Source organism: Ischnura elegans, chromosome 8 (genome assembly GCF_921293095.1).
Source record: "Ischnura elegans chromosome 8, ioIscEleg1.1, whole genome shotgun sequence".
Classification (NCBI taxonomy): domain Eukaryota; kingdom Metazoa; phylum Arthropoda; class Insecta; order Odonata; family Coenagrionidae; genus Ischnura; species Ischnura elegans.
The window spans coordinates 42,806,723-42,825,541 of NC_060253.1; the positions used below are offsets into that span (position 1 = coordinate 42,806,723).

At 36.8% G+C, this 18,819-nt stretch overlaps 1 protein-coding gene across 1 annotated transcript; it reads left to right on the top strand.

Moving 5' to 3' along the window:
* The first annotated feature begins 315 nt into the window (after window positions 1–315).
* LOC124163720 (zinc finger protein 99-like) lies at window positions 316–18,309 on the top strand. Its single transcript, XM_046540794.1, has 8 exons — window positions 316–823; window positions 8,575–8,712; window positions 8,860–9,000; window positions 10,154–10,294; window positions 10,505–10,588; window positions 12,108–12,257; window positions 12,671–12,805; window positions 15,585–18,309. The coding sequence occupies exons 1-8, from the start codon at window positions 665–667 to the stop codon at window positions 17,520–17,522; spliced, it is 2,886 nt and encodes a 961-aa protein (XP_046396750.1). The 5' UTR covers window positions 316–664; the 3' UTR covers window positions 17,523–18,309.
* Window positions 18,310–18,819: the final 510 nt, after the last annotated feature.

Below are 18,819 nucleotides of genomic sequence, written 5' to 3' on the forward strand. Positions count from 1 at the left end.
CCTGAATCCGGGGGGTATGGAAAACCTCTGGGAGAGAGGGGCGTTCTGCATTGTAATTTTTATAAACCCATTTTCTTTACACATTTCGGAGCCTAACATTTCAAGCAATAGATAAATTTGAGCAAATTTGGACATTTAAAGATACAGAAATCATTAAATTTGATAAAATTGGGAGGGTCATTACCTCTGTGGCCCCCCTAAATCCGCCCCTGATTACGTCATACTAGTCGAAATTCGCGCGCCGGAATTTGGTCGTCATCACTTGGCACACGGGGGCTTCATTGTCAGGTTGTCAGGGCTCAGAGGGCTCAGAGGGTTCCGCGGATTCGCGTTGGTGACACAAAGGTCGTGTGAATAAAGGTAGGCGCCAGATTTACACATGGTTACGATGTTACCATCGTAGCGATCTACGTCGTGTGAACGGGGATGAAAACAAGAAAACTCTGAATAACGTATCATAAACAAATAGCAGGTGAATAACATGTGACAATAATAACGTGATTCATCTTGGGGAAGTACGTCTCGAAGCGTTGTGTTAGTTTTTGGCAATTATGCTCTCCTGAAGAGATAGACAGTGAGAAGAATGTTTTATACCAATCCTTGAATTTAAGGCTGCTTTTCGTCCTTCATCGCGGGTGGATCCCTGTCGCTCATCGCTTTCGTGATGGACAGGATGGAAGGACTGAACAAAGATGTTATCAGTGAAGGTGTCATATGCCGACTTTGCTTGAAGATTCATGAATTAAGCATTGGCATATTCGTCTCCGATTCGGTTCATGGGATAGCAATTTGGAATCTTTTGCAGGATCTTCTAAACCTCCAGGTAAGTGCGCGGAAAATGTGCAATGAAGATACGGATTCAATGCGCATCATTTGCTACTATTTGTACCAGTCTGGGCTGAATCAAGTCGATTGCGGAACACGACGTTGTCGTATTGCTCGTGTTGTCTCTCATAGGGTGATTTTCTCCGGCAGGAGCAAGTTTTTCCTTCTATTGTGTGTCTAACCTTAGCGCGTCATCTTCATTTCCCCGAATCCCCTAATTGATAAACGATAGTCTTCCCTAGCATCGCGAATTTTGGCATCCTGTTGTTTCTCCAAACCGGATAAGTAAAGAAAGTTTTATCTCCTCTAGATCCGTGTTAAATTTGACACATGAAGTCATAATATATGCCTTTGTATTATTATTACGAACATTCGCAAATGTATCCTGATCCGTTGTACAACGTATTTGTATGTATCCTGATTATCCAGGCAGTGGTACACTACATCACCGAAAGCAATGGATAAATATACAATACAAGTTCAAAACTTTCACTAAGTGTTAGTGTGATTCCCTTTAGCATTCAAGCAGATCCCTCATGCTTTTTTATATCAGAGCTACACAGACTTTAAAATACGGCTAGTAGTGGAATACCCTAGTAGCACAAGAAATGTTGAGCATATGCTCAGATTATGTCAGGGAAATATGTTTTGCACACAACATTAGCATATGCTGAAAATATGTTCAGCAGATGTTTAAAACCACATGTTTTCAACATATGCTCGAAATATTTCCAGCATATGTTCAGACGATGTGTTGAGCATATTTTCATAGAAATATGCTCCACATGTGTTCAACGAAATATGTTGAGCATATGTACGTAGACATATGCTCCACATGTGTTCAACGAAATATGTTGAGCATATACTCGTAGACATATGCTCCACATGTGTTCAACGAAATATGTTGAGCATATTTTCAAGTAAATATCTATGCGTTCTGAGAAATATTTCGTCGACAAATCAGCGATCAGGATTCGAATACTGCATGCTAGTTTTATAATTAATGTAAAGGAATATATCTAGTTCTAGTTTATTCTAATTCAAGTATATCAATTCATAATTTTAACCAAGGCCCTGATTTTAACACTTTTAAAACAATTGAAGAGCGAGACGCATGCGTCGACGTTGTTGTGTGTGTTCATGTTGCTATGATTTCATTGCTCAAATCGCACGTTGTTTACGTTACTTTATACAAGAGGAGAGAGCCCAGTTACCTCGGAATCATCTAGAAGCATGAAATGTAAGTACATTGGTAGATAAATATATGAAATTACTATTTTACAATTAGTACTAACTGTTCTTGTGTGATATCGTAAAAGTTCTCAATCGCTGTTTATGAACGGATGAATGTATGATATTACTATTTTAGTTCTAACTGTTCTTGTGTGGTATGGTAAAAGTTCTCAATGGCTATTTATGAACTGAATTGTGGTCGTAAATGCCGTATTAAGTTATTCCTGCCCAATGTAAATACTTGGATCGAATATGATGCATGTAACCGAGTGAGTGCGAAAATGTTCGATCAAAATCAATCATAGCCACAATAAAATGTGAAGGAAGTAATAAATTCTTGGTCAAGGCTTAGAGCCTGTTCTAATTTCGTTTGTGAATCTATTCATAAACTCTTTTTTTGTTCATGCTAATATTGTAACAAGGCCATAAAATTATGATAACGGCAGCATATTTCATGAATGCTAAACTAATCGCTGGATGATGAATTAGCCCTCTCTTTCATGGTATCATTTTGAGGCATAATTAACTAATTTGTAACCAAGTATCATTAACGAACTTATTTTGTGAATAACTGTCGCAGCGAAGTGCTAACAGTAAATATGAGTAGTCTCGACTAGGAATCATGTTAACACAGTTGCACTCTGATATGAGGGAACGAAGCAAAGAATTGGCATAGGTAACCCATGGGGAAGGCTCAAAAGGTGTGCATGATACGTACTATCGTTAGTTTTTTCCATCAGATTACTAAAAATTTACTTTAGCACTTAGGCGATTCACTCAGAAGTAAGGGGACAAAAATAATCGAGTTGATTTGCAGTATCTACAGTATTCCTGTGGTTCGTGCCTCAAATACTAACCAAATCTGGCATATATATTGCTTGGGTTTCACGGATTTCAAGACATACACCATATGCCCATTGGTATTTATAATTTCATGGACAATTAGAGACCAAAGTCACATAATGTGTATCTTAAGCGATTTTTTATGGAAAATAAGGCTCCACATTATAGTGGAATTAAATTTAATGTTGTCAATTGAACCGTTTGTTCTGTTAAACATGATATTCTCAGGTTCATCATAATTTTCTTGCTTTCCATATTTCATTACATATTTTAAGCAATGCAAAATCTGTTAATGAGAAATGTCTGTTTAGTCATGCAAAAAAATGACATTTTTATTTTTTGAAGAACCTCATCACCCTCTTGCATGGAAATGAATCGGTGTCTTAAAATGTTCATGACCTCACTAATCTATTAGTATTATCTTCATCTAGCACTCAATAATTGTATTATGATGATGAACTTACATGGAAATGTATTGTAGGATTATTGATATTTAAGACCAATGTATATACACTAGCTGACATGAATAACTTTTACATTACATATTGTGTGAACTTATGATGCAATACTTCCCTTGCTGCTGCTTCCTCTCCTTAGTCTGTCTCATGCAAATTTTAAATTTTGCAACTTAATGTTAATTTACCATTCATGAAAGATGTCAATATTCACCATTTTCAGGTTAAAGAAGTAATATTTTTTGCTGTTTAGTGCTTGTTTAGTGGATAAATATTGACTTCTGTTTATTTTAATCTACAGATGCTCTCCACTCTTGTCTTATGTTTAGCAGTGCTGATAAATGTGCCTTTCTTGAGTTAACTGGGGAGTGGCTACGATGGTCGTGCTGCCTGAAGAAGACTGAGAGAAATCAAGGAAAAGAATAGGCTTGAAATATTTGTTGATAATGTTAAATGCTTATGTTTTTTTATTAGAATAAATCTACTTCATTATCAAATTGCAGAACTATGTCATACTTGATTCTCCTATTATATCCTATGTAATCCATTATCTACCAATTGATTACATATTCCGTAGGAGCTCCATCAAAGGATAAAGTGGCAGTAGACTTTAATAATTACAAATAATTTGGGCTAAAGCATTAGTGGCTCATGATACCACCTATGTATCAATATTCTTATTAATGTTACTAAAACATGCCTTAGCCCTTTTCCTTGTTCGTTCAATCTTTCGTACGTTGTAATCTAGCAGTGTGGAGTGTAATGCTTTCAGAAGCACATGTGCAGTGGAGCTGGTGAGAGCTGTACGATGACAGGGCTAAAGAGGATGTTGAAGGGATAGACAACATGAATGTTTTGCAGGCAGTCGCTATTACCCAAATGTACCTTTCACCCTTGCCTACTCATACAATTTCGTCACAGGAAAAAGGTAATAATGACTTCATCCCTCTTGTTTGCCCTTCTCTCTCCATCCTCTTTTCTGGATTGTCTTCGTAAACCCTTTTTACACCTTCCGTGGGAGTTTCCCATCCTGACCAGGCAGCATTGCTGCCTACCACTGACTTGCCTCTTCTGCCTATCATCAGACAACTCTCGTTGGCTCAACTTTAGGAATGATCCGTGATAAAATTACGTACATTATATGGCTAATTAATTACATTATTTGGAATGCATAAAATTTTCATTGTTTTCAAACAATAGAAGTGGGGAAATCTCAGTTGAACAATTTGTGGGAGACTTTTTTTTCAGAGATTCACTTATTCCTTGCTGTTCCTTATGGTTGATTAACCATTTTATTTTGCAATATTTTCAGCTTTTCTGAAAGGCATCACATGTAACTAAAACTTTATTGCTTCTCATAGTAGAAGGTTAATCTATTTTTTATGTAATAAGTTTCAGGGTGTAGTACTCCCTCATGACTATCTCATGTGTAGGATTTGCTCTTAAATCACTATGGGATGTAGACTGTTTAGATGCAGCAGCAATTAAGTTGGTAATTAATTAATCTTTGGTCATTATAAGGATGTTGGATCAGAAGCAGGATCATGGTTATTTCCTTCTGATAATCAATACCATCGATGCTTTATTCTGTCGAATGCTTATCATTTATAAATTTTAAATTAACATTGGCGATTTCAAATCCTTGACCAAATTTAGTTGTATTAATGATTATACATTTTCAATTTAAAGTGCTAATCTGATAACTCGAGTGAATGCAATGTGTAGGTCTGACATCATGCCCTGAGTCCACAGTGAAAGGCAGGAGCGGTAAAAAGGAGAGAATTTGTGCATCTATAGGTATTGCAAGGTTGTAAGGGAATACTTTTCATAAGGGGGATAAATGGATGCAACCTCACCCTAGTGAAAATCTCCATAGGATTTCTTTGTCCTTTATAGTAATTTGACAATGGGAAATGATTGTTCCTTTAGGAAAATTTTAGGTTCCTTTGGGAAAATAAAATTTTCCTGTAGGAACATAAAAATTTCCTATAGAAACAAATGTTTCCCATTGTCAAATTACTATTGGAAAAAAAATCCTGTAGATATTTTCACTAGGGTATGCTGAGCATATTTTGGGAGAATGATGGGCATATGTTAAAAACATATGTTGGGCATAATTGGATACCATGCTGAGCATATGTTAAAAACATATGTTGGGCATGAGTGGGTAATATGCTGAGCATATGTTAAAAACATATGTTGAGCATGTGTGGAAAATATGCTGAGCATATGTTGAAAACTTGTGTTGAACATATGTTGAGCATATGCCTTGCCGGACATTTACATATGCTCAGCATGTGCTCAAATTATGTTGAACACATCTTACATATGTGTTGAAAATGCCCTGAGCATACTCTGAACACAAATTGTGCTACTAGGGTAATGACTGTCAAATTCATGGGCCAGAACCTGTAATTAATCATTTAATTTGATATTTTCCATGCATATCATGAGATGCCGAGTAGACTCATTCATATGGTCAGCTAATAAGGAAATAATAATGTAATCTTCGCTTGGAATCCCCAAGTACAATATATGATTTCATACAATGTAAAATATTATGCATTTGACACTGATTTCATTCGTTTATTTTTCCTCTTCCTCTAAATAGTCTGATAAATCACATAAGGCACTCTCTCGAAATGATGCGTTAAGTTTTCACAGAAGGTGTTATCACGAAGGTCACTTTCAAAATTATTGGCAGGTTGGGGCAAAGCAATGGATTTATTCTCTACTTTGGTGCAAGAAGTTGCGAGTTGTTGGAGAACAGCCACTTGTAGGCACATATTTGCTGCTGCAGTTCACTTGAGCCTGTATCTCCTTTTACGTTGAAATGGTAGCCTCATTTTTGTTTGGAAGAATGTGGTCTTCTTGCATCAATGGATTTTAATTATCTTCATCAGCCTCCACGTTATCATTTCCAGGGTCCATTTGCACCTCTTTGGGCTGTTAATGGTCCTGAAGGAGTTTGAGAATTTCAGTCCCTGGAAATTCTCTGTCAGGGAAGGTGAGAGGAGATTGGCTGCATGTCTCTTGGAAGGAGGAGTGAACTGGAAAATACTCAATGGGAGGGATGGGAGAGTGAGGGGTACCGGAACTGTATTGAAGGATTTTGTATTGAATTGTTTGAGAAGGTATAGCTTAGTTGGATGAAATGCCTGCCATTAGTGTGGCAGTGGCATAACTATGGGGGTAGGGGGTTTGAGGGGATGTATCCCCTCCCAAAGCCTCAGAGAAATCAAAAAATGATTTGAAAGTCTTGTCTGGATTTGATTTATAATAATTGCATTTGCTTAACCCTTGTACGGACAACATATTTTTCCAACGTAATCGGACAAGGTGAGTCTATTGGACTCTCTTAACCCATTAGTGCATAGGGTCCAATATATCGGACGTGTGTATTTTATTTTTTTATGGGCACCAGTTGACTTGCGCTACATTTTAATACTGTATTAAGTTCAAATGGATGTCTGTCTTCACCTCCCTGCTAATATTTTAGTTGACTCATTGAATTTATCGACTAGAGAAGTATTTATGTGAGACATGGCACACGTCCGATATATCGGACGCTATGCACTAATGGGTTAACTTATGCTTTTCATTTGAACTAATTAGCAATGAAAAATATTAATTTTCACATCACTTTGTATTAATTGTACGCTAAAGAATCATTTGACGTAAAATGTATTATTTTTTGTTAAATAAAAGTTTTACATTACTTATTAATTTCACATAAAGTCAAACAGCGAGTTCAGTAGACTCTTTTTAGCAATTCTCTCTGTTTTCACAAAATAAAAAGACAAAATATTTATCGTCACATGTACTTTGTGATTATTTAACAATAAATTGACAATTCAATATGTAAGCTTAGAAGAAATTAAGAAACATCATGAGTCCCACGGACTTACCTTGCCTGGATTTGTAGGAATTCAGAGAAAATTTTTTTTCTAAGTTACTTTAATTTTGAAAGAAGTTTGAATTGCTCTAATTTATAGGAAATATACAATTAGAAGAAGTCAAAAATTTACGCCACGCTTACATTTCAATGACATTATAAAATTCTCAAAAATGTGATGCGATGAGTCCGAGAGACTCACCTTTTCAGTATTTGGGTTAAAGTTAAATTTTAACTGCCAAAATGATGTAAGATGCATTTTCAGGCATGTAATTTTTCAAAAATTTTCCCGAACTTCCTGTTTCCTAGTGGAGTAGCCCCCACTAATCCCCTCATTCCACCCCCTTTATTCCCCCTCATCCCCTAAAGCATATTCCTAGATACGCCGCTGTTGTGTGGAGTGATGTTACATGCACATACTCAATGCAGGGTGTTTCAAAAAGAGTATCCGTATTACGAAGTATTATTTATTCCAAACTATCGATTGTTGCACCTTGGTTGTTTCCGAGGCTGCACATTGCACAAAGACAACTTCAATTTTCTACAATACTGGAGGTGCCAAGTGCGTGAATATCTGAATGAAAATAAGTTCAATAGATGTAGGCACTATATGGTGGAAGTTCAACATATGTAAATAAAGATGGTAGCACTTTTCCACAATATTTTAATGCATACTTTGTGTTTTGGTTCACAGAGCCATCATCTGGTACAAGACGTGTTGTACCAGATGATGGCTCCAGGAGCCAAAACGCATAGTGCGCATTAAAATGTTGTGGAAAAGTGCAACCATCTTTTATTTAAATCTGAATGAAACTCTATCTGGGCTCCATGGTCACCAGATTTGATACTGTGTGGGGTTTCGTTAAAGATAACGCTAATGTACTACCACTCCCTCAGAACTGGAAGAGGTGAAGAAACGGACCTGCAGTACTGACCTTGCAAGTAGGACATACTTGCCCGAGTATAGAAGGGATTTGAGTATTGGTATGATATTATTTGTGTCCCTGATGGAGGACATATTGAAAATCTCTAATCTAAATTTGAGGGGTTGGTGATTATGTGTGTAAAGTTTCATATTCATAGAAGTTTAATAAATATGTGCCTTCAAAATATGTATATTGTTTTTGAAACACCCTTTACTTTGAAAAATGTCCTTATCAATTCTACATGAATCACCTCCTACCTGAAAATTGTTTTTGATGAAGTTCTGCTGCGTGGGCATTTCTCTGTCATAAATTTTAAAATATATATTATAAGAAGGAAAACTTGATAAGACATTTTTGTATTTTAGGATGCTTAAAGATTTTTTTTCTGTTCATTAAGGTTGCTGAAGGGGATGGATTACCTGACACAGCTTGTCATAGTTGTGTGAGCAAACTGGTGGAATTCAGCGAGTTCAAAGAAATGTGCTTAAAATCTTCAAAAGAGCTACAGAAAGGTGCTCCAGTCAGTGTTTTGCAGGTGGGTTATTATTTAAGCTCTTTGGAATGAATCTCTCATTGAAATGCATATTCGCACGGGTTATTGTGGCATTAATTAATAGAATCATATTTGAAAATGTTTTGGTAGTGTTAATTATGTAATTAAGTGATTGATTTCTCCTTTCAGGTTCGTGTAAAGGAAGAAGTTGACCCAGGTGGATCACTTCCTGAAGTGGATACTGGGTGGCTGGAAAACCATTGCGGAGGTGAATCAGAGGGTAGAACAATGTATGGGGTCTCCAGTGAAGAACTTGAGATTAGAAATGAGGTAATGAAGGAACTTTTATCTCTAAAATATGTTTCCTCTTATGGGGGAGATCTGGGGTGGCAAGTCATAGAGTTGTGTCCTCGTGTGCCCGGAAAAAAAAGGGGTTCAGTAGAGCTGTAATGGGCTTGTTCTCCAATTTCATTTCGCTGTCAATTGTGATAGAGCTTGAAAAATAAAGGTGCTTGTATTTTTCTGTTTCTCTACCTTTCACGTACTTCTTGAGGTTTTCCCAGCAAATAATCATTGGAGTCAACCCTTTCATAGATAAATCCGAGTGATCACAACATGATATTGTGATTCAGTCCCTTGTGATCATTTTAGTTGGGGAATCCAGCTATAGGCACCTTCCCATGGCTTTTTCTTTCACTTGGCACATCACTTGTACTATCTCTGAAGCCATTGCTGACATCGACCTTTCGCCAATCAGGATGCACAGCAGTGTTGCACGGTTATAACACTACGGCCAGTCAGAGTTGCACACTGGCAGTGCATATGCGGTGTAGTAGAAAAAGGACCAAAAGAATGATGGAAAAAATGATCATATTATTCATAAAGTGCTTCGAGCCTTTCATGGTGCCCTTGAGTATTACTTTTTTGGTCTCATAAACTCAGAATGATGGAAAAAAATGATTGTGTGATTCAGGTGTGGTGTTGATTCCACTAAGTCCCGTCAAACATCACTGCTACTCCACTTATCCTCAACCTTACACATGAGTCTCACAGGGTTAATTGTTGTTCACTCTCTTGTGATTAATTCCCTCAGTGAGCAGCTCTCCCTGAATAAGTCTATAGAATAAAACTAATGACATCACCAACTCATGAAGAGCGGGCAGAAACTTCTGTAATTTTTCAAATACATATTTCATGGCAGAATGGGGACATGAGAAAGATTTTTTTTTCTTCGAAATTAATCTTTCCCTTCAGCTTACCAATTATTTTTGTGAATTGTGATTTTTGGTCTTAGTGAATGACCCCATTGTCGGAGGAAAGTCCTAACAGATAGGAAATGGAGTTAGGAGAAGACACATTGGTATTAACCATTCTGGAACTGCTGTTTTAAATCAGTGGTATTGTAAAATGTGGTTCAACGTTTGCTGATGAAATTATGGTGCTTGTAGTCTATATTTATTTGATAATGCACTCTTATTTCCAGGCTGGTTTCAAAGAAGAGTTTGGTTCAAATGAGATGGCAATGTTTAACAGGACAGAAAGGGATGAAAACTCAGCTGAAAATGGATCCCAATTGAATGCTGCATTGATTGGCCAATCTGCTCCATGTGAGGTCATAAACAAGGTAAGGTTTTCCCAGTATTTACTTTTTTTTCTTCATTTTTATGGGTTCATGTTTAAAAAAAATCTTTTATTCTGAGATCATTTTATTAAATATGTATTTGAACTGAAAAAGTATGTAAATGAAGTTGCTTCTTGATCTAACAATATTTGTGTGTTTGTAGCTGTAATTAAGGAGTTTTTTTAGTATGCATTTTTTTCTTATTATATCCAGGTCTGTGTTCAAAAAGGGGTAGATGCCGATGACAATGAAATGCTCATGGAGGCTGGAGAATACTTTGATGGAAATGAATCTTTGGTAAGTGCTATATCTAGAGACTTATTTGAGACTCACTGTGTTAAAAGTATAGTAAGATCAGTCAAGTAACTAGAAATATTCTTTGGGGAGATGAGGTGTCTGGGGGTGGGGGGGGGGGTGACCCCTCCTCCGAGGCAACGGGCAGTAAGGACACAATTTTTGAAAAATAACTTACCTGGAAAATCATTTTACATCATTTTGGCACTTAAAATTTGTCGGTATTCAGTGACTCATCTCAATGAAAGTATATTAACAAATAATTTTAACTCTAAGCAGATCCAGTTGTAATATGTAATAAACTAGACAGTATTTTTTAAAAATTTATATCCCTCTTAGGCTTTGGGGGGGATCTATCCCCCTCATTCCCCTCCGCCATAGTTAAGCCACTGGTAACATAATCACTATTTTCCACCTTCCTTCATTTTTGCAGAATTGTAATTTTCAATAAGCATAATTTTTTCATGCTAATCTTATTCGAAATTTGGGCTGCAAAAAAATAAATAGAATCCTGCTTGCCCTTTGGGCCATCAACTCATCATTAGGTTTTGAATTACTCATAGTGTCAGTCATCATCCTGTTAAATTGCTTGTTCTTCAATCCAGAGAAGTGCAAAGCATAATATTGTAATACCTAGTAAGTTGATTACTTCCCAAAGTAACAGTCTCAAAAAATTATATAGATTTCATACAAAATTTTTAGTGATCTTAATGTAGGCCCGAGGAAAAATGTAGTTGAAGAAACTTCATACAATGATAGTTACTTTATATTCCTCTTTGGGCTGATTAAGTATCCATTCCCTTGTCCTTTTAAGGAATTGTTTTAATATTTAGACCTTTATATTCATTGACATGAAATTGTCATCCATACGTCTCGCCTAGAGATAACAAATTTAAAAAGGGATTTTTTTAAAATTAATAGAGAAACAGGCAATTTATTTCTAAGGTCTTGTTATGTTCTTTGCAATGGTTATTTCATTTTATGAGATAAAATGGGTAAAGGACTTTGTAAATAAAATGTGTTAATGGTATTGATGTGGATGAAGGAAGTAAGGGGAATGTGTGGAAGCATTTCATTTTACCTGCAATTATTCTAATTATTCTTTTTTGCAGTTCTTTGATTGGTTGTAGTTAAGTTTAGTTATCTCCCCTCCAACAAAACAATCTTTAATTTAATGTAGACCAAACCAAAGCAATATAAAGAGTTTTACAGAAGTGGATTTATTAGTTATTTCATATAAAGGATAATTTTGATGAACAGCACCTTAGTGCAACATTTGCAATGTCAAGGAAAATGACAAATGAACTTGGAAAAATGATATTTTTTGAACAATTCTGTTGGTGATATTTACTCATGCTTTAAAATTTAGCTATATATTTGATATGGAAACATACTTTGCATAAAAGATAGCCATTTTTAAGCCTCTATTATGTATTATTATGAACAACCATAATCCATACAAAATACTATTTTTTGGAATTAAATGTATTCAGGCCTCCTATGCTTACCTTCTTATTTCTAGATCTGTGTAATTGAAGAGGTTTATGGAGGGATAGATTCCTTTGAAACACCGACAATAGAAAAATCTCTAAGTGAACGATTTGCTGGAAATTGGTCTCTATCAAATTCTGCATCCAGTGACATGTATGGAGCTCCTGAAATTATAAATGCTGTAAGTTCATTTTTCTACCCTCTTCCCGGTATTCCATTTTCATCACCTAGAACAGGGTTCATATTGCTAAATAAATATTCACAATGATAGGAAATTTCTTGGGCTCAGGTTAGCATTTTGCATGAAAAAGTGTAGAAACATAATTTTTTGCAAAACTGAGTAAATTTCGGGAGTACAAGAAAATTTTGACTCCATCATTGCATCATTCCTTGTGAAAATTTGCTGCCTCTGTTAATAGAGAGTTCACTGTTTCTTACAAAACCGTAGTCGTGTTCATTAAACTTGAATTTTGAACCTTACAAAGTGTTAAACTTTTTCATTTTCCTACAATGTAGGTATGGATCCAAAATATTTGTAGATGGGCCTGTTTTGATGATATAGGTACATAATTTACCAATTTTTTAATCCTTCAGATTGAAGAAGATAATGTCCTGAATGAGTCACATTCTAAAAATGGGTTCCAAAGAGAGGAGAGCCATGGTGAAGATGACTATGAGGAAACAGATATCACTAATGTCGCACCCAAGCCACTAGAGGTGGAGCATCAGGTAAGGGTAGCTTACTTCACTCTTTTCCAGTAAATGGCTTAGTCAGCCCAATTTTAAGCTTGGATGCATCACACCTCATAGAGACAGTTTAATTCGTATTTGCTCAGATGTTTATCGGGAATTACCGTATAAGTGTGTGTAAGAGAACATTTTTTGAACATCGAAGCTATAAAGAAAAAAAATTTTGCGGCATTTTTTTATCCTACCGTGCGGTGTCGCAGACGTATGCGTGGAATTTCGACAGTTATCGAAATTTCCTCTTTCAATCCTAATTGAAAGAGGAAATTTTGATAACTGCGGCGGTAATAGCGGCATAAGAGGGAGTAGAAAGAGTTCCGATCCTCTCTTCGCACACACCGTTGCTCTATGATGCTAGTCCTACTCACGAAAAATTTTGTTTAAAAGCTCTCGCAGGAGTATTACAACAGAATTGCAGCCGTGGAAAATTTTAAGGCAAAACACGACAGGCACGTAGCATGAACCTTCCCAAGAGATTGGACCACAATCGGGGCAATTTCAGCATCGTAGGATAATAACCATGTCGTAGATTTAACGGAACCACCCTCGGCCCTCCATCAGCCAATGCCTCTGCTGTTTTTTTCCTTTCCGAGACCCCACAGGAAAATAGGAAAATATCAAGTTACAGGGGAACAATGGAAACGTGTTTCATCCCTACCCCATCTCACCAACTGACCTTTTTCGTTCTACGAGGTTCAATTCTCCCAGTTTCTGGAGGCCAAATGCTAGGTGAGTCAACTACTGAGCTCGAAGATATCTCAATATCTTTCAGCAATTGTATGACATGCACGAGATTCTAAAAAGAATGAGATCTAATGCAACATATATCTGACAGCGTTAAAGTTTTTTAAGCTCTAATTGATTGACACAAAAATTTATCGTTAAAACAAGGCTACTAATATTCAACATAGTCCAAACAGCACAATTTCGGAAGAAACAAGTGTAGCATAAGCGCATTCAAACAAGACGAGACGGACTGGTAACTTGAGGCAATGCAAACTGCATGTATCACATTGCTGTGCCTTCGCCCCTTCACTTTGAAGGCAACGACGTCGCATGTAAGATCAGACGTGTTCTTCCCTTGCTCCTTCGCTCATAGCCTCGTAGCTTGAAATACAGAGGGGAGGGAGTGCGCTCCTTCCTCTCGACCACTCCTTCAGCGCTCTTCACTTATAAGCATTTCCGATTTCTTCCGTCCAGCATTTAGTCCAATGATGAACACACTCGTTCGATTTTTTTAAACAGCAGTTTTTGACACCAATATAATTTTTCAGTCGCAAAAAACCTCATATTAGCGTCTGAAGATGATTTTTTTTTAAATCAGGTCCTCAGCGTAATGGAAATTGCTCGGCAAGACAGATGTTGACTATTAACCAAGTATGTCCTTCAAAAATACGCGTTTCTTTACCTTTGATAAGCGATTACTATATGCAGTATAAATGCCGCGGGATGCCCACTCGTGGCAGTAAATTTAGCTCACCCACCGGAGCGAAAAACCCCGCGCGATCTTTTCCGTGTTCACCTCTGGGGTACTGACGTGACGGTGCGATGCTTACAAGAAAAGCAAACAGGAGCATTTTAAAAATACGTCACTAAGGGAGAAACTCCCCTCCCTGCCGCTTGTTTTTGACCAAACTTTTCAGATGACTGACTCACGCTGAAAACCAAGGCCACTCAGTTCCCCTTGGATTTGCGACCGGTGAAGGGGGGCGGGGGAAGATAAGAAGTTTGTTTAAGAGGCGCACCCCCATTTTCGGCTGCAATTCCTGGGAAAAAAGGTGCGGCTCTTACACGTGCTTGTACGGTAGTTACTTCTTTTTGGTTCAAAGTTGCCACTTTTAGTAAGTTGAAGATTGTGCAATTACTTGCTTGGAATATTGGAGACCAATGTTGAAGCATTGCCAGAAGTTAGTTGATGGATGATACCTATTTTTTTAGTGCTCTTTGTGTTGAGTTGAGCAAAGTCTAACCAATGGGCTTCTTCACCAAATTTTATTTAGTTGATTCTTTAATGCATAGTTTGAAAAACAAGAGGTCCACATTTTTCCATTTTTCAATCATCTGTAATTATTGGTACTTATAATGTCAGCAGTGCCTTCTTCCTATTTTATTCCCATTCTTCCCCTCTCCCATGCTGTGTAGCATATAAGTGAGGAATTGTGAGTGCAGGATCCGAATCTACCTGTGTCTTTGAGAGTGTGAAAGGTTTGCACTTGCATGTGAGTTAGCAATATTGAACTGGAAGTTAGTGAAATTTGCTGGTTGAGCTGTATGAGACAGTGGAATTTTTATTCTGGCAATCAATGTTTTCGTAGTCCAATACCAGGCCATGCTCATTCATTAGAGAACAACAAATTACCTGAGCAGAGAGCAAAGGCCTGTTCTTTCCTGCTCATTATAAAGGGTGTGGCCCTTTTATTAAGGGTTGCATTTGAGTATTAATGCTGGTTTAAAAAAATTAATAAGTTATCCTAAGAGAGCACTTAGCATGGATGATAATTCAATGGTGATTATGCAATGAATCATGGATTGTCCACTTTAAAATTAAAGTGGTTTAGTAAAAGTTTTTTGTCAACAAACCTTGTGAAGGAATATCACCAAATTCTCCTCTTGTGCAGCAGTCACTGCAGCTTCTACTGGGGTGTTGAAACATGTTTCATCCTTGACATTAACTTAACATTGTCAGGAACTGTAACTTGATATGTTAATATTAATATAGTTATTTTAAGGTTTTTAAATGTATAAATCATTCCAATTCTAGGTGAGTGACTCCCATTTGACCAAAGGAATCACACAAACTAAAAATAAAATAGGAATATGTGTGAGAGCAGAAAGCCACAAAAGTTGCTTGGCTATTGATGTAAAAAAATGTAAAATTTTGGATACTGTGTCTGCAGGGAAATTTTTAAAGAACAATCCCACTGGTCGATCAATGATTCGGCTGTGTCAACTGAATGATGACATGTGTACTATCGAAGCGGAAATTGTTCATACAAAGAATTTTGGTATTGGCCCTAGTCAATCAAATAGCTGTCAGAATTATGGGAACAGAAATGAGAGAATGTTTGAAAGTGGCGGTAAAGAATCCAGGGCTATGTGTGTTTGTAAATATTGTGGCATTAGCATAAGTGATGAGAGTATTTTACTTGCTCACCTAAGAGAGCATTTTCCATTGAAAAGTGAATCAAATTGTGCGGCGGTAAATGAGGATGTGTATCTTAAACCTCTTTCTTTGATGAGTATGAATATTCCAGAAACTCTGAAGTCAATGGATTCTAAAATACATGATAAATTAACTCATTATGAGGGCAATTTACCTGTTCGTCCAGTCTTAGAAGGTAACTTGAAGCAATTTAATTGTGAAACGTGTGGAAAGCATTCAAGGATGCACTGTAAAATGTGCCACGAAGTTCCCTTCAAATGTTTTACGTGTGGGGAAGAATTTTCCCAGGAACAGCATCTGTGGAGACCTATGGCTGCCCACCCTGAATTCAGACCCTACAAGTGTGACAAGTGTGAAATGGATTTTTTAAGGGAGTATGATTTAGAAGTTCATACGGTCCCGAACAGTGACTTATGTCTGTGCAGATGCTCTGTATGTAAAAGGTGGTTTTCAAGTTATTCGGATCTGTCAAATCATATAGCTCTGCACAGGCATGAAGCTCCGTTAGAAAGCTGTCGGGCTGTGCGTCCTCATCCAAAATCATACCCATGTAAAACTTGTGGGAAGCTGTTTAGAGAGAAGGATGTATTGGATGGCCCTTTAACAAGACACTTGCGCATAAAGCCAAATGAGTGTGACGTGTGTTTAAAAAAGTTTTTTCGTGAGATTTATCGGAGGAGACAAATGCGGAATCGTACTCACAAGAATCCGTATCTACGCGACGAATGTGGAAAAGGTTTCTTTTTCCAATACCGCCTGAGATCGAACTCGCATTTGCACAGTGATTCCAACCCATTTAAGTGTGGGATCTGTGGGAAGCAATTTGTTGATGGGAGAGCTTTAGCTTCGCACAGCATCATGCATTCTGATGTGAAATCATTTCACCATGAAACTAGTGGACTACGCTGTGCCACAATCGGTGGGTTGAGAAATCACTCCATAAAGTACTTGGGTCGTAAACATTACACATGCAAGGAAAATGGTGTGAAGTTTTATCGGCAGCAAGAGTTTTCAAAGCATGTACATGAACATAATGACAAGAAGTTGTTTAAGCGTAAGAAGCAGTTTGCTGCTACAAATAATGTGCACAAATGTATCACCGGTCGTACTGGTTTGAAATCTTCCTATAAACGTGAAGCTTGTGGTAAAACTTTTGGCGCTGAGAATGGGTTAAAGGTGCACTCCAAAATAAATGGTGACCTGAAGTGGCATCTTTGTAAAAAATGTGGTAGAAAGTTTAGTTCGGCTCACGAATTAGGAAAGCACATTGACCAAATACATTACCATAACAAGCCTTACAAGTGTGCGGAATGTGGCAAGGGATATCCTACAAAAGAAAGTTTGGGAAATCACATTCTTAGTTACGTTGGCCTAAAGCTGTTGGAGTGCAAAAAATGTGGGAGGAAATTTCATAAGAAATGTGACCTAGGAAAACATTTATCAATGCATGATCGCATTCAGCCTCTCAAGTGTGACATTTGTGGTGAAGAGTATAGTCAAAAGATCTATTTGGCGGAGCATATTGCAATACACTAATGGAAAACCAATTACATATATCCTTAAAATAGTTACGAGGTGTATTTTCTCTCTGTCAGTCCTCACATACATTATTGAAAACCTATCGCAGATAGATAAGCCAATGCATAGCAGTGAGCATAATAATAATGATACCAGTTATAGAAAAGGAAAGAGAATCATGACATTTATTCTATATGAAATCAAAGATACTAGTCTTCCTTAATTTGTTTAAATTTCCTTCAGTTCATCTAGTCACGTTGACAGATACCATAATGATGGCTCTTCTAAGCTTGTTGGTTAGGTAGTGTGGGTAAAGAGTTCCCCAAAGTTTTATGTATTTGTGGAACTGAATCAGGAGAGATAGGTGCATGACAAATTGAAGTAGGAAGGTTCTTGTGGCAAAAGAATGCATTATGTGTATTCAGAAGCATTTTTTCCATTGGAGATAGCCAAAGTGGTAAAAAATGAGGTTTTTTTTTACCACTTTGCCTTACTTACTATTTTTTAAATTACTTATTTTAAAAAATCATTTAATTCTTCCTCCTGTTTTAATGATGCATTACCTACCTATCTTTCACCTAGTGCAATAAATTTTTTTGAATGATGTTAATTTAACATGTCAGATGCATGTATAGTTATTGTTTGTGTGTGTAATTCATTTATGTATTTGCTGGCATTCATATTAAACATACAGATTCAAAGATTGATCATTGTGCTGCTTATGGGCATCTCAGGTTATTTTTTGTATTTTACACTGTGTAAGTGTTGTGTAAGTATAATTTTTCAATAAAATTTTTTTAATCGTACATTTCTTAACATCATGGCTGGTTCATTGGTATTGGGAGTTCACAAGTGTGACTCGTAGCTATGTATCCAATATAATAATGTTTTTAGTTTCTCTGTGGGGTAGATGAGTAAAAGTGTATATTAGTCCCTTGTCAAACTTTTAACATTTTTATTGTCGTCCTCTGAAACTAAATTATAAAACTTGGAGACAAAAATCAACCATTTAGTATTTGAAAAGTAATTTTCAAATAAAAATAAGCTAAAAACATTCCTCTAAAATTAGTGGTCAAGAAATAAATTCATGAAAAAATAATGAAAGGTGTGTTGGATTCAAATCATGATTGTGTAAGTGTGTTCTCTGACATTTCTGAATCACTGTGAAGAACACGGTGCAAATCAATAGCCATAATTCTCATGGAAATTTTGCTGGAGTTCATGATGTTAGGTGTGATACTTTTGCTTTTCATCCCAGATAGTAGCATCAAAGAGAAAGGGCTTAGAAGACACCACTTCCTGGGTAATTGCCTTA